General features: G+C 42.1%; 1 protein-coding gene across 5 annotated transcripts in view; it reads right to left on the reverse strand.

The window, feature by feature from the left end:
* Window positions 1-9958: 9958 nt before the first annotated feature.
* Window positions 9959-22062, reverse strand: part of NFIA (nuclear factor I A) — a 377388-nt gene continuing 365284 nt past the window's right edge. For all 5 annotated transcript variants that reach the window (XM_047869648.1, XM_047869645.1, XM_047869644.1 and 2 more), the window contains one exon: window positions 9959-17510. In XM_047869648.1, coding sequence (XP_047725604.1) covers window positions 17493-17510 — 18 coding nt within the window. In that variant the 3' untranslated portion in view covers window positions 9959-17492. The remainder of the gene's footprint in view (window positions 17511-22062) is intronic.

Below are 22062 nucleotides of genomic sequence, written 5' to 3' on the forward strand. Positions count from 1 at the left end.
TTCTTCCCTGCACAAGGGAAGAAGATAGTTTGGGTCTCTTCAGAAGGGTGTACAAATTAGTTAAGTCAGACAATGGGGACGGTGCCCTTTGAGCTTTATGTATAAAAGACCAGGTCTTGGCTTTGGTCACGGGTTCTGTTCATAGCAATCAATTCACTTCCAGCAGAACAAATGGATGTTTCTTTGGGTGTTGGTGGGGAGTGGGGAGTGACAAGCAACGAGTGGCCCCAAGGGAGCCGATGGGAGCACGTATCATTAATATTTCTGTGGCATCTCTTAGGAGGCACGGGTTATTTTATTATCTTCAATTCAAATGAGATAATACTTGCAAAGGAAGCCCTTAGCACACCACTTGGCATTTGGTCTTCATGAATGGGGCTAATTTACAGAAATAGTAAGTTGAAGTTTACTCTCGTTACTATGTCAGGTCTGGAAATAAGGAAGATATTTTTGGTTCTCTCATTCCAAGAAGCTAGCAGACCCTCCATGATTTGAGCTCCTTTCCCTCAGAGAGTCATTACTCTCTTTTACACTTCAAGGCCAAGTAACACAGTTGCTAGGGATCTGGAAAAAGCCCTTCACTCGACTAATTATTGGGAATCTGGCCTTAATAAGATATGATAAGGCAGGAAGTTGAGGAGGTGGAAGGGGCAAGGTAACTTTTTGTTCTATTACACTTGGGTCTTTTGCACAGAACTGGTAAGATGGGGAACTAAAGGGGGCTGGACCCCACATCACAGCTCTGAAGCTTAAGCGAAAAAGCCCCAGGCCCAGGCTGGCTTAGAAACAACAGAGCTAACAACTACTTTCTGGAGGGACTCTCGGGCTTGGCCAGTTCATATCTCAGAAGTGAGCCAGATATACCAAAGGGCAGGGGACCCTTTCTTGGGTTTTCTGGACTGAGTGAGCCGTGTCATTAGATGGGAGTGGGGAGCGAGGACCCTAATGACATCTTTCCCCTTGGCAGAGCCTGATCCAGGTATGCCATCTTTTTGCTTCATTTCTCACAGCCCTTAAAATCCATTCGTCAACTTCTTATGGCTTTCCTTTGTTTACCAAGGACTTTTCACGCCTTCGAGAAGGCTTTATTTCACAAAGGAGGGGTGCTGCGATTCAGAGATGCGGTGGCCAAGATGAGTGAGCCTCTGAGAGCATCAGAGGAGACATTCACCCCCAGGCCTCCTGAGCCGGGTGGTAGCTGTTGACTACCCCTCAGCTCTGAACTGGAACTTAAGTTCAGATCCTGTGTGTTTTCGGTTCCAGGACAACATGAGGCTCAATCACTCAAAGGGCGGTGGGCCAGGGAGTGCAAATCTCTGACTTCCTGTTGCTGTGCATTGGTGAGCCCCCGGCTTTCTGTGCCATGACCGAGGACTCTCCCTGGGCTTACCTTCTAGAGCTTTTGAAGATTAGGACTCCACTCATCCTTGTAATGGTCATGCCGTGTGTCCTCAGGAGTCATGCTCCCCACTCAGCCCACTGCAGACCCATACTTCCTGTAAATGGTGCTCAGGGTAACCAGCGATTTCCTTGTCGGTTCACATACTAACCACCCACTCTCAAAAACACGAATTGTTCAACAAGAATTTAGCACACCTGAGTGGTGCTAAAATTATTCAGATCTCTCCTTAATTATTTTTATTTTTTATAATAAATAATAATAAAATAAATAAATAATATTAAAATATTAAATATTTTTTATTTAATATAAATATAATATATATATTTATAATATATAAATAATATAATATAAATATAAAAAATATTAAAATAAATAATAATTAATTAATTATTATTATTTGTTTTGTTTTTTAATGTCTTATTTATTTTTGAGCGAGGGCCAGGAGGGGAGGGACAGAGAGAGAGGGGCCGAGGATCTGAAGCAAGTCCTGCACTGACAGCAGCAAGGGCTTGAACTTGAGAACCGTGAGATCATGACCTGAGCAGATGCCACTTGACCGACTGAGCCACCCCCACTTGCCCCTCTCTTTGATGATTCTGAAAAAAGTTAAGGGCTGCAAGGTGCCTCCAAGTCCTAATTAGGAGCGCTTTGGGGGTATAAATATTCCATAGTATTAGTTGCTGGTACTTCTCTTTGTCGAAACAGATTTTACTCAGGTCTCAGGGCTCGGAGGTGAATCTCATGGTTCCTGCTCACTAGCTGGGTGATTTTTTTTTTTTTAACGTTTATTTATTTTTGAGACAGAGAGAGACAAAGCATGAACAGGGGAGGGTCAGAGAGAGGGAGACACAGAACCTGAAACAGGCTCTAGGCTCTGAGCAGTCAGCACAGAGCCCGATGCGGGGCTCAAACTCACGGACCGCGAGATCATGACTTGAGCCGAAGTCGGCCACTCAACCGACTGAGCCACCCAGGCGCCCCTAGCTGGGTGATTTTAATCTTGCTGTCCCTTATCATATTTTCACTTACCAAATGGGACGAATCGCATCTACCTTGCTGGGTTCCTGGGAGGATTCAATGTGAAATGGGACTGAGCCAATGACAAAAGCCGGGCACCTGCTCCAGTGTTGACTCTAGGGTTTCACAGCTGGGTGTCTAATTGGAGTAGGACTAAGTAAGGGCCGGTACAGCAGTCATTTATGCCTTCATAGGAACAAGGCAAATGCCTCTTGTGAGTATGTTTACCAATCTAGGAACGAGGAAAACAAAGCATATCAGGTTGGAGAACACTTTAAAGATCTAGATACATGGTTTAAAATATGGAATTGGGATTGTGTGTGTGTGTGTGCATCGGAGTTTGGGGAGAAACTCTGAAATTCGGTAAAATTTATTTTTAAGCAATGGTCTGTGGGATCTGCGGTTTATCAGATCCTGGGGTGTATTTCCGGTCCTCGTTCCTGGCTGGCTCAGCTCAAGTCCAGTGAAAGCCCAGCCGGGTGGAGACTGATGAAGGGAAGCAGCAGAGGCCTGAAGGCTAATAGCAGGTTTCTGTTTACAAAGCAGCCGCTTTGTCAGAGCCGGTAAGTACCAGCAGATCGGCACCCTCCAGAATTCAGGGTCAGGATAACAGGCGGGGATAAATGGCCAAGCGGATAAATATATCAAAGGAGACGAAGAATCCCCCGTCATTCCTGTCAGGAACCCAGTCCGTGGTCTTTCAGCGGACGTTTGGAGTCCATCCCCTCCCCTGAGCAACCTCTTAGATCTCATTCTTGCAGAAGTTTGCTATGGCGTAGTGTTCTCCTAGAATGTCCAGGTTGATGACCTGAGACTAGCATGGGCAGATGATCTGCTTTCATTGATCTGCACTTTGGAGCCAGAGAAAGGAAAAGACAATTTAATGCACATTTTCAAAGAATGAAGGATCTTTTGTTCAGTTCTTGCCAGGGAGCAAGACAAAGGCAACGGGCTTCACCTGTAATGGGAGGGGTCCGTGTCAGACAGGAGGGAGATTTATCAGGCAGGGAGTATGAAGACACTAAAATGAGTTATGGTATCTCCTTACCTGGAGATCTTCAAAGTAAGATATACTTCCCTCTGACAGGAGCAGTTGGGGGTGGTGGTGGGGAGGTGGGATTCCTAGCTGGAGGCAGGGAAACGGACTTCAGCGACCTTTGAAGGTTGAGTCCAGCCATCTGAATCTAGGATAAACTAAGATGGGAAAATTTATGGTTTTGACATCCATCAGGTGAATAAATCTGAGCCTCTGCTGGAATTTGAGGAGAAAGAAGGTTCCAGAAGCCTGCTCTGGCTTGACCACTCTATCAGGGTTCCAGCAGGACACAGACAACACATTCAACTCAAGATCATTTGAAAGGGGTTTAATAAAGAGACTATTTATAAAGGTGTGGGTAAGATGTAGAGAAATTATAAAAGATGGTAACCCAAAGCTCTTACTATCTCCATGCCTAAAGGGGTGAGGAGTGGGGTGGGGGAGGGCTGTTATCAGAACACAGAAGGAGAAATTAAGGTATGGAGAGCCATGTTGAGAGGAGCTTTGACCTTCCTTTGAGGAGGAATGTCACCAGCCAGAGAGGACCCAGGGAGAGAGCCAGGGGAATAAATACCCTGACATCACTGTCCTCCCTCCCAACAATCTATTGCCAGGGTTTCTGACTGGCTCATCCCAGCTGGTAAGCCCAGGCCAAGAAAGCCCATTGACATGGTCCATATAGGTAGGTCAGCCTTCTGAGCACAGGGCAGTTTGGAGGAGGGTGGAGAGTAGATCTGAAGCGGCAAATAAAAGCTGACTGACCTAACCATGGCTTGTCCTCTGACAGTACAAAGTGCCTTTTAGGTGCTGAGCATGATTCCAGGCACTTGGAAGAGGACGGTGAACCAGACTTACATTTGGACTAATTGTGATTTAGAAATGTTATCTATCCCTTAAGCCTGTGAACATTAAGGTGCCACACAGGTAGTTACTAACATAAGTAAGGCAAGTTAATGAAACTCTCTGTGCCTCACTATCTGCATCTGTAAAATGGGAATAACAATTATTTCTCTTTCATGGGGTTAGCTTATATGTGCTTGTGCATGTGAAGCCCTTGGAACCATGCGTGGTGTGAGGGGCTCACTCAGTACATGCTAGGTGTCATTACTATTAGCATATCTAATGCTATTTGTATCTTCTAGCCAGTCTCTAGAACTCTTGCTCATCCTTGAAGACCTAGATTGTACGTCTCCTCCCCATGGCTCTCTTTCCCTTGGGAATAGTTGGTCCCCAGATTATGTGATGCCTTCCTGGCTTTTATAAGGCCATGATTTTATTTGCACGTCTGTTTTCTCTGCTAGACTCTGTACTCTTCTGGGCTGATCTCAGATTCATCACCGTTGCCAGCCCCAAGTTCTGGCACATGGGAGGTATTCAATAATGTTGGTCCCATTTGCTTTGGATGAGATTTTGTACTTGCATGGAGAAGAGTGTGGCTCAGGCCAGTGTTCAGAGGCCATGATGGTGGTAGTGGAAATAACAGATGAGCTAGATGAAGTGATCTGCGGGCTCCAAAGATTGTTCCATAGAGCCTGATTCTCCACGCCCGGGGACTGACTTCTGCCCCCGAAGCCACACAGTCACAAGGGAAGAGAATGCTTGTTGCACAAGGAGGCAAGAGCAGAAAGACTTTTATCTGGAAGGTAGACTTTACCAACCAGAATTATTCATCTTGTTCCCCTTTAAGGTGGAAGCTGGCTTTTTTTTTTTTTTTTTTAGGTCATTCAGGTAGACTCCGCCTTGCTTCTATGGTTCCTGGCAGAGAAAAAAGCTACCTAGGGATGGAGTTGGTGAACAGCTCCTGGAGCATTTTTCACTTTGGTTCAGTTATTTTGTCTACAGCTTCCAGAGTTGGGCCACAAACACAAGGTGAATTCTTTGGTCCATTCCATGACAGTGTGTGAGGCAGTCTTGGGATTGCATCCCATGGATCAACTCCCAAGGTCACGAACATGCTTCCAATTTAACGGTAGAATGTGTTTATGCCACAGGGATGCAATTCACAAAACTGAGATGGAAAAACTCTTCAGGATAAATAACCCAGTTTCTTCAGCAAATAACTGCAAGGGAAATAAAAGGAAGGGGATGCTATAGATTTAAAGATTTAAGATACATAAAAATCAGTTACTGTATGCACTATAATTATTTGAATTCTTATTTGGAAAACTATTAAAAACATTGTAAGACAGTTGGAAATATTTGAACACTAATTGGTTATTTGATGATTTTAAGGAATTATTGTTAATATTTTGGGGTATGAAACAGTATTTTGAATATGTTTTATGAAAGAGTCTTTGGCTTTTAGAGATGTAGTCTAGAAATTACAGATGAAATATATGATACCTGAGATTTGCTTCAAAACAATATGGGGTGGTCAAGAAGTGGATGGGGTATAGAGGGGGTAGGAGTTAATTGTAAGTGATGAGTAAGAGGTACATGGGAATTCATTAACCAATTCTAGTTTGTACATACATGGTATTTTTCCATAATAAAAAAAATTTAAATGTGACGGTAGAAATAAATTTACTTTTCATTTGTTTTACCAGGGCTCCCTGTAATGAACCTGAAATCCAAACTGAATGTGCCAGATGGAAACCAATGTAGCTTATGTGAGGGGCGCTTGAATGACTCAGTTGGTGAAGCGTCCAACTTCAGCTCAGGTCATGATCTCATGGTCTGTGAGTTTGAGCCCCGCATCAGGCTCTCTGCTGACAGCTCAGAGCCTGGAGCCTGCTTCCGATTCAGTGTCTTCCTCTCTCTCTGCCCCTCCCCCATTCTCTCTCTCTCTGTCAAAAATAAATACACATTGAAAAACACTAAAAAAAAGAATGGGCTTATGTGTATTCAGAGAATAGAAAGAAACTAGTTCATTCCTCATAGGTCAAGGAAAGCCTGGTTTCTCCCTGAATGTCAATAAGACCTCTATACTTTGGCCATGTTCTTTCACCAAAGAGCCAGGACTTGAAGGGTTAAAATGATGACTAGGTACCACTTCCCTTGGCCAATTTTCCCTGAGTGATGAGAATGGATTTCCCTGGCATTTAACACCATTGAGGGACATAGGAACCAGAGCCAGATGGGACCCTCCAGCTGGGTTCTAGTCAACACAGCCTAGTGCCTGGTGCTTGGAATTGTGCTTCCCTGCACATTCTCATCTGTATTCATTGAGCCATTTGGGCCTTTCTCTCAGTTGTGACTCAGGGAGAGGTATAATAACTTATTAATATCATACCAGTAAATAGTGGAAGGGCCACTCACACCTGAGTCCTCTGGTTTCAAGCCCAAGCCTCTTTCCACTATATATTACCCTCCCAGGTACCAGAGTTCTTCTCCTCAGGGATGCACCAACCCAGGGTTGCAAATAATAATAGTTGTTAGGTGGTTGATACTGTGTCAGAGGGCCTACATACATTAACTCTTGTAACCCTCTTAATGGTCTCAGAAGGTAGGTACTATCCTTATTCCCATTTTGTAGACAGAAAACCTGAGGTCCCAAATGTCAAGATTTAAACCCAACTGTGTCTGTCCTCAAACCTTTGACTACATTTTTTAAGCTACGTCTTGCTACTTAGTTGAGGCAGATGTTGAATGAAAGTTTTTTCAGGATTTGCTCAAATAGAGGCCTGGAAATGACGAGGAAGAGGGCTTTATGCCATCAGTGCACTGAAAGAACGCCTTATGGCCACAGTTTGGAACCACTTCTTTATCGTTGTAGTTACAGCATTCGATATAGCATTCACGATGTGCCAGGCCACACCACTCACCCCTTTATGAATGTTAACTCATCAAATACAGCAGCCTTGTGAGGTGGGTAGGGGCTGATTTTATTATTCCCATCTTATCAATGGGGAAACAGAGACACCTGCCAACATCACAGAGCTAGTAAGATGCAGGGCCAAGATTCAGCCCAGTCACTCCTGTGCCTGGGCCTGTGTCTTTGACCTCTACATTGCCTTCACCCCAAGCCCTGTACCTACTCTCGACCTGTCAACAAGAGTTGCTAAATGACTTTAATTCCAGTTTCGTAACTCTGAATAATAAAGACCAAAGTGTCTTCTATTGGCTGGAGTCATCACCGAAAGGTAATGACTGATTCCATCCGACTTAAACTCCAAGCCATGCGTGTGTGAAATTGCTCTATTCACTTGAGTCCGAAATGTGTTTTGAGGACTGACTATACCTTTTTGAGAGCTGCAATAATAAGAGAGAAAATATGAAATTTAATGGGATAAATCACATTAAAGAGCTCAATACCCTGTAGCCATTAATATCCTTATTACCTTCTCTGATCTGTCTGCCCCACCGGAGGCACCACAGCCCGGGCGACCGTCCTGTCCTCTCTCTTGCTGGCCTTCTCTGCTCTGCACCTCCCCCTCCTCTCCTCAAGCTATAATCTATAAGAGTTCCCAGCTGCAAACTGATGGTTTCCGGCGGGGAGGTGGGGAGGGGGATGGGTGAAACAGGTGAAGGGGATTAAGAGTACACTTATGATGAGCACTGAGTAATGTATAGAATGGTTGAATCACAATATACACCTGAAAGTGATATAACACTAAATGGTAACTGTACTAAAAACAAAAAAAGGGGTTCTCTAACCCTCCCTCAGGGAGGATTCTCTCCTTCCTGGTCCTGTTGAACTGAGGCATGGTCACATGACATGCTCTGGCCAATGAAATGAGAGGGGCAGTGGTGTGTGTCAATTCCAGACGGAATCTTTAAAAGCCAGGCGGTGCCTTGCCATGCTCCACACTCCTCATGCTAACACATCCAGCAATGGTTGAGATGGTAGCTGCTTTTCACCCTGGGTCCTAGAGTGCATCAAGACCCCCACACAACCCTTGATGGACACGCAAAATAAGATGCAAATCTTTACTGTTGTAAGCCACTGAGGTTCTGGACTTGTTTGCATCGCAGCATAGATCCAGCCTAATCTGACTGACATGTGTTTTAGGATGCTTTCAGGGGATAGGACAAAAGTCCCTAATATGCCTGGAAGGTCTTGCAATATCTTGACTTAAATGTCAGGCTTCATCTTCTAACATATTTCCTCTCCTTTTCTTCTCTTCATCGGGACGGGCCATCCTTCCCTCCCTCAAAGGTGCCAAACTCCATCCACCACAGGCTGTTTGCACATGCTGTTCCCTCTGCCCAGAGCATTCTTCTTCCTGCCTGCCCCCTTTGCCAGTTAACATCTGTCTGTCCTACTACATCTCGATGGGCTTTCACAGCACTGTATATCCTTTATAAACCTCGTCACAACTACAAGCTTACCTTTGTTGCTATGTTTATTTGGATAATGCTTATTTTGCCCACTAGACTGTATACTTTATAAGAACAGTTGCTCAGTTTTTATTTACTTACTGTCCCTAGCCCCTGGCATAGTCTCTGGCACATAATGGGTACTCGAATAATTTTTATTGAATAAATAGTTGAGTTGATATATTGTAGTGACTATGGGATGGAAGTTGGAAGCCGACTTCTTGGATTTGAATCCCACCTGCTACTTAGTTGTTGTATGACCTTGGGTGACTTATTGAATCTCTTTCTGCCTTAGTTTCCCTATCTGCAAATGGGGATGAAAACAGTGGTCTGTCTTTGAGGTGTCTGTGAGGATTAAATGGATTGAGATATACGTGCTGTTTGTGCACTTTCTGTGTCTGGTCTGCAAGCTCACCTCTCTATACTCTGTTCCGGGGGGGGGGGGGGGTGCTAGTAGTTTCCTTCCTACCTTTTCCGTTCTCTCTTCCCAGATGGCGAGGCTTAGATCAAGCCAGAGACATTGGCGAAGCCTTAGAATACGAGGGAAGGGAGAGAGGGGATTTCTTTCCGGTTTCAGCTCCAGCCCACATGTGACAGCAGCAGAGGAGGCACTCGCCAAGAGCCTCCACCTCCTTTCAGCTCTCCCAGCACCCACCGTGCCTCGCCTCCTCAGAAGTACTGATACTGTTGGTTGCTTCCCCCTCAGCGATCCTAGCACCAGCCACCCCACGTCCCCTCAGGAGTCTGTGACCATGCATGTGGTGCGTCCCACCTTCATGACGCCCCCTCTCAGTAAAGACCCAAGTACCGGCTGCGTGGATTCCCTCCTTGGAATGCCTAGGTTCCGGTAGCCCAATTTTTCCTTTTTGTGTCCCCAGCTCCAGGGCTGGTGGCTGTAAGCCTACAATTATTTCTCTGTAGGCTACCGCAGAGCCCCCTCTTGGAACACCTACCAGACCCTATTCCTGATTCCTGACTGGGCCCTCACTGATACAATATCTAAAGCACTTAGAAGAGTATCAGGCACAGAGGGAGCACGGGGTAAACGCTGCATTTGTCTAAGCAGGTGAGAAAACCAACAGTGCCCATCAGACCTCTGTGGAGGGCGCGATGTGCTCGCCATTTATCCAGGATAATGCCAACTCCCCAGTGCAGAAAGACCCGTCCATTCTCTTCCCCACTCTTCCCCGTTACTCACACAAGCACCCAGGTGTGATTTAAAGCAAATGAGGACACAGCTTCCATAGCATTAGCAATTTTTTATTTTTCCTTTTTTGTTGCATAGGAAATGCAGTACTTGCTTCCAGTAATTGTATTGTAATGTGAGAAGGTGGTAGCACTAATGGTTGAATACAAGAGTTAAACTAATCCACACCAGCTCAAAAAACCTGTGGAGATTTAGTTGAATAAGAATGGACGCCCACAGTGATTCTCAACCAATTACAAATTTTCACAGAACACAGTAAAACTAAAAGGGTAGCTATGAGAGTCAATACAAGTATACTAGAGGCACAGGGGGCCCGGCTCATAAAAACAAATGTCAAACCAAGTTATTAACACGGGGGGGTGTTTAGTTTCACAACGGATCTCTTTTCATCTCTGGAAGTGTTCGGTCCCCTACCCCCCAACAATTTAAAATGAAAAAAAAAAAAAAGAAAAGAAAAAAACCAAAAAACCGAGGTATCTTGAGTGGACAGATTTCCAAGGGTGGTGGGAAAGGTCCCCAGAGAACTTTGTTCTGCATTAAGAGGTCAAGGGTGTAGGGAAGGAGAATCACGTGTTTGCCTTTGAAAGTCTTTACTAAGGCCCTCCTAGAACCTGACAAAGCTCCAGCTCTAGGCTGAGTTAGTATCTTAGTGGTGACTCTACCAAACGCCTTCACAGTGCAGACAGGCTGGTCTGAGACCAGGGAGAAAAAAATGGGAGCCGACCGCTCTCTCAAACCTCCACCCCAACGTAGCCAGCGGCCTTGTGACCTTCGATTGAGATGTTAAAACAAAACAAAACAAAACAAAAAACATGCTGATGTATAGACTAGTCCTAAAAAAATAAAAATAAAATAAAAAATTAAAAAAATTGAAAATAAGAATAACACAAATAGAATAGAGGGGGGAAAAGCTTCTGTCATTTTGAGAAGTCGAGCAGAAAACAGCAGGAAAAATAGCCCAGTTCATTGGGCAGCTATTTGCCCTTAAAAGCACTGTGCAGATACAAAAGTTCACCGGGCATGACCTGGTGAGTGTTTCCTCTCCCCCCGCAGGTGCTCTGGTTGGATTAGAGGGGGCACTCCCACCATACAGTCCTGTGGTCCTGTGGACACACTTGGGAAATTGTGTTTTTTGAATTACAACGCATAAGGAGCCCACATGTGAAACTCACGATGCCTGGCACACAGGCGAGGTCCTGCCCCCGCATGCTGCGGCCTCCCCGTTCTGGAGCTCAACTGCAGGTGGTCCCCTATCTTCCTGAGCATTTCCGGCATCTACACCCCATCTCCCCATTCCCCTCATCTGGTCATGTGACCCTTTTGGGCAGAAAAGGCAGATGGGTGCTGGTTTAGGGCGGGGGAAAGGTGAGATGAAACATTTAATTTGGGAAGCAAGTAGTTTCAAATTTAGACCCAAAAAAAAGTATATTTAAAAAAAATCCCGTGTTAATAGCAAACTTCTTTTTCTTATGAATCGGGCCCAAAGTTTGTACAGAGTTTTATTTCTGAAGAAAATATTGCAACTGTGCATGAAACTAAATAGCCATGTGATTTCTTAAAGATTTTTTTCAATTTTTTTTTTTTCTTTTCATATGAGGAAGTCTGGTGTGAAGACGGATCAAGCATGGGTACCTGGCTGAACATTGTCCATTAAGAAAATGCTCCAGGGTCGGCATAGCTTCAGTCGAGGGTCAAGGAAAATGTCCCTCGCTTGGAAATGTTCTCAGAGTGTCTTCGCAGCACAGTTCTTGAAATACAAATGGTCGTTTTGAGACAAAAGTCTTGCCAGGGACTGATTTCTGAAATCAGCCACCCATGCTTGTCCCCTAGGAAGAAGAAAACAAAAAACAAAAACGAAAACAAAAACACAAGTAATACTGAATTTAAGTAAATGTATACCTCCAAAATACTGAAAACAGCCGAAATCAAGAAAGACAGAATTTGCGTTCTCAGTGAAATACCTTAAACCTAGCTGACAAGAACCAAGTCAGAAAAAAAAAAAAAAAGACTAACATAACTTTGAGTAATATTCATACAGTTCACTAAGCATTATGGAATAGCATGCATTAATATTGTACGGTTATTTTACATCACCTATACCAGAAGGTCCTGACTGACAGCAAAGGCTACCGGTGTAGAAAAATCTTACTTCAGAAGAGCAATATAATACAGATTTCACAGGCACTACATTTTAATATATCAGGTATTATGCTGGTTTTCTTATAATTCTTTCTGTCCTAAAGCTGGCATTATAACAATGACCAAAAAGGCAAGGATTGAAGTAAACGGAAAGTAGATACCAAAGTTGATATAGTTTTTTTTTTTCTTCAGATAGATTAGTGCATAGTTCTCATGCAGATAAACACTGCTATGCATTTACACTGTTGGAAAGCAGAGTGAATTGAGCCCAAGTTGTCACATTGGTGTAAATCATTTTGTCAGCCTGTTATAGCACCATGTAATGGATTTGCATTAAACATTAAATTGATTTCAGAATTGGTGACACAGTATTCACTACAGTTAAGTGCTATGGAACAGCTTCAATGTTACCTGCTATCTATCAAAGCAATTTTCATCCCACTGCTTTTTTATTGGAAAAAAAATAAAAGGAAAACATACGCGACACTAATTAGGCAAATGCACAGCCTTGGACGTGGAGAAGGCAGAGCGGGTTTACCGTCAGACAGTAAATACATGCATTGACTTCAGGACGAAATTGGCCTCGGAAGCCGATTTGAATGAAAGCCCTGCCTGTGGGCAGTGCAGCTTTTTGAGACGAGACTGTCCTGGGACAGATCTCGGGGTTGTGGGGGGGGGGGGGGTGAGGCGCCACTGAAGCTCTCCTTACACTATCATGCCAGTGGTGTTTTGAATTTGTTCTATGGAGGCCTGCTACCGGGAAAAAAAAAAAAAACCTGACATAAAGATAGAAGGAAAGAAAGAAATATGGGAGAGAGACAGAGACAGAGAGAGAGAGACCACCACCATTATGGACAAAAAGATATTTCCAGAGACATGATGCAAAGTACATTAAACGACATTCTTAGAAATCCCTCCCCTCCCACCCCCACCCCCCCAAAAAAAATCACAAGGGAAAAAATGTTTTTCTTAATCCAGATTTTGTAAATACTTGATGATGCTGTAACTACAGAATTCAAGGTGTAGGGGGATAAGGGTTTGAAAAGTAAAAGACAAGCTTTTTGAGGGATGGGTTTTGCATATTGCTGTGGGCTGAATGAACACCATGACTCTGGAAAGTCGGGGTTCCCTTACACTTGGGCTGTCAGAGAATGAAGGATGCAAGCTTGGGGAGGTGTACTTTCTTGTTGTCGTGGGCTTGCAGGGGTGGGGGCGGGGAGGAGCTGACACCAATAGAGGCCATGCCAGGATGTGAAGAAACAGAAAAGTTTGCCCGAACCTCAAAGCAAAGTGAAAGGCTCTGGGATGGATAGAGTGGCATTAGGGAGAGGGCCTCTGCCCGTGAATGATCAGAAAAGGAGCATTTTAGTGGCAGGGGATGGGCCAGAAGAAAAAAAAAAAAAGCATATAGAAAAATGATCAGATTTAGTGTTTGTGCCTCTGACTTCAGTTCCCAAAGAAAAAAACGTGGAGAGTGATTTGAGGGACTTCTCTTTGCCAATATTGTTAATGCCATTTGATGGGAGAGAAAAAATTCAAATGTGTCTCAGAATCAAGGGCGGGGCCTTTCCACTGGGCCAGCCCTCAGCCTGTCAGTCTACACACCCCAGGTAGCAAAGTCTTCCTCAAACATCTTCGCTTGGCTTTCATCTAAAAGGTAAACACTCAGCTTGTTGGTGTTTCTTTTTTCCTGCTTGATCACAACTGAACTAGTTTCCTGCTGCTTTCTGGACAATGAAACATGAACAAAAATGTAACTTAGTGTATTTAATACTTAACCCCTGTTCGTTATCACCCTAGACTGCCTCCTTAATGTTTTAAAGCCTTTAAAACATTTTTTTTTTCCTGCAAATCTGTTCAGAGTTCCCTAATTTTAGCTTCATCAAACTGAATACAACAAAATACCTTCAAAAATACAGCATACCTGTAACGTCCATTTACAATGGTTTTTCAGTAGACCTATACTTCTCAAGCATAGGAATATGCTATACCATTGAGAGAAAAAAAAAATAACTGTATTTAAATACTTACAAAAAAAAAAAAAAGGAAACAGGAAAGTTTTAAACTTAAATCCAGTTCCCGAGGTGGGGGAGGAGGGCGGGGGGGCGGGAAAGAAAGAAAAGCAATTCTATGAACGCTGCCTTTATAATGGACAATCAGAAATTTCACTAGGCTAATTTGACAGAAATGTTTCCTCATTTAAACAACATTACAAAAGTCCTGCGTTATAAAATAGGGTAGAATAAATCAGTGTAATCAATAAAACTATACAACAATACAAATTACATATCTTCTGAGCGGGCAGTTTATCCTCTCTCTTTGCAGTCATGACTACAACATGCTCACTAGAAACAACTAAAACTGCCCAAACTATTGCTTAGTTTGTTTTGTTTTAAAAAAAGGGTGCAATTTTATTGTATATACAACCAATTTACTGGTAATACCTTGGCTTATAGCAAAGGTTCTGACAAAATGTTTGTCTAGGCTTTTTTTCCCTTCACTGTGAAGCACTGAAAGCTGCTATTTTTTTTCTTTTTTTTTTTTCTTTTTTCTTTTTTTTAGTGCACATATGTCATAAGAAAGTAATGCCCAGCTAAGTGCTATCGGGGAAGGCGAATTATGCTGGCTGGCTATAGGAAGTGACACCATATACTGACAACCACACCACACAAGAGCGTCAAACGACTATTCAACCACTTATCAGACACATATGAAAATCCAAAATGTTTTATTTTATTTTTTTTTCCTTAAATAGAGATAACCAGTAAACAATTTTCAGAACTTGGAAGTTTAAAAACGTGCATATAAAAATGGGCATTATATCCTTTTTATTGAATGTGGATTGACTGCGGTCTGCTAAGAAAAATGGGGTGTGGGAGCTGAAGAAAAAGGAAGTTGTCTTTTTTTTTTTTTAAGGCTTGCTTGTGAAAGGAACAGTTGTAAAAACAAAATTGCTTGAAGCAGGGTCAGCTTAGTGCTTCACAGTTTGACTGCTTCTCTAAGAGGAGCCCTTCCTGCGCACGTGCATTCAAAAATCACAAAAAAAGTACAAAGACAAACACCTAAAACACACTGCGTCAAGTGCAGCACCGACTTTGGTCAAATAAAAAAAATAAAAGAAAAATTAATAATCGCTAAGCTTTTCTACACGATATAAGCAGGTATTGCATATTTTCATATATCTGGGGGGAAAATAAAGGAAGACTCCAAATAAATTGTAAAATGCAGCAACATCCAAAATACTGATATTCTAAGCCATCTACAGATCTCAGAATAGCACTGCCACTGACCACAGAGGACAATAAAGACTACTCCTATCTGCGGAACAACTAACTTTCTATTTAGTTCTAGATGTTGAAACTGACGATGGCTGACATAAAAGTCACATTTACAAAAAGTGTCTCCAAATGCTTGACTAGGGAAAAACCCCTTTCAATAGAGGAGCATATGTGCAACAATTCCACAAATAATCGCTATCCAGGGCAAGGCACATTGATATGGAATTTTTGTTTTCGTGCAAATTAAGGAAAAAAAACAAAACAAAACAACATCGTTTCGGGGGAAAGATGAGGAGCAAAGTGTCTTCCCAAGAATTTCAGTTACTTGATTGTATAGGACAGTAGTAGAACCCTTCTGAAGGGCTGAAAAACATAGTTTAAAGGCAAGTGCCTAGAGTAGGGATTACAATATTGTGTCTTAATGCACTCTACTTTATCCTACATTAACTATATAAAAATTAGTTACTAACACTAGAACATGCAGAGACTTTCTCTGATCAGCAGGGCTTGCCAACCAGAACGTATATATATGTATAGTATAGGAAACCTTCTTGAAGTTGCATGGGAAGCAAAGGGGTGCTTCGCTGTCTGGTAGAAAAATCACTTGCACTTTTTTTTGTATGTTTTTTTGTTGTTTTGTGTGTGTGTGTGTTTGTGTGCGTGCGTGTGTGTGTGTGTGTGTGTGTGTGTGTGTGTGTGTTTACATAAGATACAGGACATTTGGGGGTGCAAACTTTTTTTTTTTCCCTAACAGGTACCCTTGATCTGAATGGGCACCAGCATTTGTGTCAGTATTGGTTTTATCATCATCATCATTATTATTATTTTCCCATAGCCCAGTTCAGGGGCGCAAAGGTCTTTAAAAGTTCTGGACAATCTCTGGTACAATGAAGTGTCTGATAACTGATAAATCCTATGTTGCTGGATACATGTAAAAATTTTCAGAATTGGCATAATCCATTATAGTGACTTCTAGCTTATTATAAAATTAACAGATACCATGATTTCATTTTAGTTATGTGCTTTGATAACAGAAAATAATTAATTAGCATTTAATGTAGTTAACATATCGTGGTAAAAGCACCATTAGATTTGTTTTTTGTTTTTTTTTTTTAATTTTCCTTCAGTTTTTAAAGGGATACAAGTTTAACAATAAAAAACATAAAAAGCAAAAATAGCTCCCCTTTTTCTTGCAAGGCTGTTTTTTTACCCCAATAATTTAGAGTCCTGGGGTGGAAGGACTTGAAAAACAAAAATAGAATTTTCAACAATCTCTATCTTACAAAGATATTTAGCTATCCAATGAAATTGCACTTTACTCATTTCAAAATTCGATTGTTTTGATTGATTCCTGTCAGTTTCTGTCAAAACAGACCATCTTCCCCATTTCCACGTGAATTTGTGTGTCATTGTTGAAATTGTTGAAAAAATGGTTTTTTTTTTAAATGTAAGTGCAGCATTTCACAACTTTTAAAAAACTGAATAGTAGTAGTAGTTTGTCATTCCGGAATTGTTCTGCAACGTGAGTGGATTCACTGTCCTTGTGGGCCATGTTATATATTTAACTGCTGACTGCTGAACCAAAACCAAACTAAAAGAAAAAATAAAAAAGGAACATAACTGCATTTTCTTTCTCCAATATGTTACAGAAAAACATTGCCCTTTGACTGTCCCGTAAGTTATATATTGCAGATCTCAGCTACTACAAAAGATTTAGTTCTCCATGTGCCTCCCGATGACTCAAGGAGGCTCACACCTGTGTGGGTAAATTCATGAAATACTGTGAAACAGCCAGGCTCCGTAAGGAAAGTGTGTTACAACGGGAAGTCAGTGAGCAAGGGTAGACCTCCGCTAGCCACATCACCTAATGCTCACGCTACCACGGGAACACTCCACGTGTTACAAAGCCCAACCATTTCCAGCACCATATGAGAAAATTACAACAGTCCCTAAAGTATTTAAAAAAAAATCCCAAAAGGTTATGGCCTTTGCTGTTTGACCATAATGCTCGCTGTTTCCATGTACAAGTTGATTTGATTCTCCCCTTCCACTGACAGTGAAGTTGTAACCGCGCTGGGTTGAGGATGCGTCCATGTTACAGAGTTGAGAAGGGGTCAGGTGGTCTGTCTGGTGGATGGTGGGACGCTGCGACTTTTATCCCAGGTACCAGGACTGGAAGACAAAAGGAAGAAAGTGATTAGAGGTACAATTTGGAAAGTAACGTATTTTAGAAGTTGCCCTTCCAACCAAGAAATTGGGATCTGTATCAGGAATGAAGGGGAGGAAGGGGGGCGGAATTTTCTGGGGAGGTAGAGGATTGACAAACAGTAGTAAATATTGAGTCACTGAAGCTGATCTTATTCCTCTGAAGTTAAAACTCAATGTCTTCATTGAGGTTTGCCAACATTCTGAATGTGTCTTAAAAATAAAGTATTTGTGTGCCATATATATATGTATATATATATATACATATATATATGGCAGTCTACAGGAGGGCACGGAGCTCAATCACTTGGTCACTGAGTCTTCAGTGCCCAGCAGTGCCTGGAGTAGAAGGTTCTCAACAAAAAAGTGTTCAATGAATGGACAATGGGTGAGGGGAGAGGTTTCACAGGCTGATCAAGGTCTATTTTGATGATTTTCACATCTTTTTTTTTTTAATATTCCCTCTTTTTAGTTACTTACATTTTATTTTAATCACCTGGTACTCATCATGACAGGTGCACTCCTTAATCCCCATCACCTATTTCTTCCATTCCTACCCACCTCCCCTCTGGTAACTATCAGTTTATTCTCTAGTTCAGAGTCTGTTTCTGGGTTTGTCTCTCTCTCTTTTCTGGGTTTGTCTTTCTCTGCTTCTTAAATTCCACACACGAGTGAAATCATATAGTACTTGTCTCTCACTTATTTCACTTAGCATTACACTTTCTAGCTCCATCCATGTCATTGCAAATGGAAGATTTCATTCTTTTTTATGGCTGAATAGTATTTCAGTGTGTGTGTGTGTGTGTGTGTGTGTGTGTGTGCACGCATATACACACATTCTTCATCCATTCATCAAGCGATGGACAGTTGGGCTGCTCCTATATTTTGGCTATTGTAAATAATGCTCTATAAACATAGGGGCACATGTATCCCTTTGACGCAGTTTTTGTACATTTTGGGTAAATACCCAGTAGTGCGATAGCTGGATCCCAGGGTAGTTCTAGCACATCTCCTTTTCAATGAGATGTAGGCACTAAAGATGGTATTGTGACATTCTTTTAACAGGTACAGACGGTCAATAGTGATACAAAAATAAGTGGAGGTGAATTAGAAAAAGTGGCATACCAAGAGTCTTGCATATTTAGGCAAGTCACAGCACCTCTTTTATACCCCGTCTCCTTATATGTGCATGAGGTAGATTTTATGACACAAAATGCTTTCAGCTCACTATTTCTAAAATAATATTTTCAAAAATGACAGATAACAATCAAGTGATATCAAGACTGCACCCTATTAGCTGCCATGAGGTCCAAATGACAAAAACAAGGCCACTGCATAGCCTGTGTTCATGATTTTGCTCATTCAGCATTTATTTAGAGCCTTCCATATGCCTGCTGGGCCCTGTTACCAGTTACCTTTCCAAAAATCCTCAGGTGATGAGCTTTGGACAACAGTCCGGTGATACATCACTTTATATGTTAGAGTTTCTTTCTCTGTTGCCTACACAAAGTGACCAGTTATGGTCTAATATCAGAGTCAGTTTCTCAAGTGAAATAGAGAAGCACGTGGCTTTCGCCAACTTTTCTCTGGTGATACCCTGCCAAGTTCACCATATTCATCATCATTCACAGCAAAATCATCAACCTTCAGCAACAGTGAATGCCTGTGAAAATCACTGAGTTGGCACTCTCAGAAAGGGGGTACATTTGAGTTGATTCAGTCCAATGAAGGTTCATCGGTGCCCAGGAGATTCAATTAGGTGAATTAAGGACTCTGATACCAGGGATAAATGGCAAAGTGATAGCTACATGGAGGTGGGTATGAGATTTCCTGGTCACACAAGCTACCTTTGATTTCCAGAGGACTTGAAACACCTAAGCCTAAACCATAAAACGACTCATCCTGGGTACTTTTCGATGTTCTTCTTTGACCACATGCTTTGAGGAACACAATATAGCCTCTTGTGTCCTGAAAGGAAATCATCCTGGCAAATACACGGCCTAAATCCAACTGGACAAAAGGAAGAAGAGGGGGGAAGAGAAGAGAGGGCAGGCGAGCCCCCAAACCGTATTTTTAGTAGGCCTCTCCTACTCACGCTGATGGACTCACGCTGCAGCTGCATTCTCTCGTCAACAAAACAGTCTCAAAGTTTGGGTGCGTCAAATCACGCTTACAGATTTTCTGCTCTCACACTTTCTAAGTCAGTTGTGAAATCCCAGCCTTCTTCAATCTGACACTGCATAGTAGCTCTTGAAGCAAACAACGGGGACCCAGGGAGTCAGCAGGGGGAGCAGTTTTCCATACCACGGTTTCTGGACACAACCTCAGAGTGCTACAAAAATCTGCAATGCCTCTGCACTTCTCTTAAAAAGCAAAGCAAAAAAAAAAAAAAAGTTTCTTCACACATCTTACTATTCAGTGTGTGCCTTGCCGACAAGGTTACCCCAGAGCAGCTCTGTAATCCTTCACTGAAATAGGCTTTATTGATTGCTCTGGTCTATTGTTCTCTTTTCAAGTCCCCCAAGTTCAAGTTCATCCTGGTGTTACATCATGTCTGGTTGCTAAGAGCAACCAGACAGACCCAGACGTGACTATCATTAGCAAGAAACCCTCCGTTCTCCTCCCACCAACCTTCCAGTGGCTGTGACGTAGCAGGCCCACTGCAAACACATTGAAGTATTTATTCTGCCTAATTTATGACCTACACAGCAAGCAAGACCCCCACTCCAAAAACCAACACTGTTGTATATTTAATTAATCTGTCTTTCTCTGGCACTTGGGAAAGTTAGACAAAGGACTAATTATTGTGTTTCACTCTCCATACTTTTCTTTGGTGGGGGTGTGTGTGTGTGTGAATATTTGCATGGGAAAGAAAACTACAAGGCCTAGCATTGCCCCCCCCCCCCCACTTTTTCTTTTTGCCCTATTGACATTTCATGAAATACTTTAGCTGCTTAAGGGAATTAGAAAAAAAAATGTGATGTGAATGTTACTCCTTCTGAGTTGGTATTCAGTAACACAAATCAACTCATGACATGTTTAAATTTAAATGCTAACCACACACTCTCAGAGTTACTTTAAAGGTTAGTTTTTAATCAATAGAAGTTGCTGACTCCGGGTTTTTGAGCTGCGCACTGCAGCTCTTGGGCTTTTGTCTAACGTTAGAGCTTTCAAACTTTTTTTTTTTTTCCTTGAGATGATTTTAGCAATGATTTTCAGACACAGAAGGCTATTGTGCTCTGACCAGCAACATGTCAATAGAGAAGCGAGTTGCCCTGTGGTGTGGTGTCAATATGACTCCTGAAGACATGGGTTGGGGGTCTTTAATAACCCGTGAAAAAAACTTAATTAACCCTTTCAGGCCCAAACCAAAACCTATTCTTAAACTTTTTCACTCCTGTAATTTGACCATTAGTACTTATTTCAACATCACACTAATCTTCATGACAATGAACCCAGCTACTTGACCAAGGCTTTCCCCAAATGGGAAGTCAATCCTTTAGGGGAGCCATACAGGGAATTTGTTTTTCGTTATTTTTTTTTGGTTTTTGAAGTTCTTTTTGGGCGGGGGGGTGGGAGCGGAAATGAGGTCTCTTTGATTAAATCATTCCTTTGCAGAGATAGCAGATAAACAGTTATAATCATAATCAAAAAACGTATCCATTTCACTGAATTATTTTCTCATGATCTGTTTGTAACTGAGACATTCCTAATTCCTTTATGGGGAATGTTATAGCTGCACATGTATAAGCCGCTTGATTTTTAGAGACTTCCATGAACTACTACTAACATCAAATGGACAAGATAGTGTGTGGAAAAGCCTGCTTTTCTCTTCTTGTGATATTTTGTTAGCAAATCTATTATGCAAGCAGTGCCAGTTTCAAAATATCACTTGAAGAATGACTCTGCGCATTTTCTTCTTGGGTCATACAAGCAAAATATAAAAAACAGTCTGAGGTTGTTAAATTGTTGGGGTTGGGTAGGAAAAATTCACCAGGAAAATGGTGCCACCCTAAACAAAGTTCATTGATGGAGAGTCAAAAAATGGTCTTCAGATATGTACTGATGCAAGCTTATATTTTATATGGTTTCTGCCTTCATACTTTATATGCCCTTAATCTAACCTACTGTATCCAGATGGACTACAAAGGAATCTGTCCCTTATCTGCAGCGAGTTCCAATATTACAATATAGGATGATGTTATCTTGATACATTTACATTAAGGAAGTAAACACAGAGCTTTGATCTATTTTTTCCTCAGGGACTTTCAGCTCCAGTTGTTTTGGAGGTCCGTAAATCCACAACTCCCACAGAGGCGCTAGTTAAGTAAAATTACCCTGCTACACTCACAATTTCTACAGTTTGGGATGTGCTGGGGGGGGGGGGTGAAATGGCGGGGGAGGGTAATTGTCCTCTCTCAGTGTTCAAGGTGAAACATCAAAAGAAACCTGCAGTCCAGGACCGGAGCTCAGCTTTCCTTTTCTCCAGTCAAATGAAGAAGTAATCTCATCAGGTTGG

The sequence above is a fragment of the Prionailurus viverrinus genome, chromosome C1 (genome assembly GCF_022837055.1).
Source record: "Prionailurus viverrinus isolate Anna chromosome C1, UM_Priviv_1.0, whole genome shotgun sequence".
In the NCBI taxonomy this organism is placed as follows: domain Eukaryota; kingdom Metazoa; phylum Chordata; class Mammalia; order Carnivora; family Felidae; genus Prionailurus; species Prionailurus viverrinus.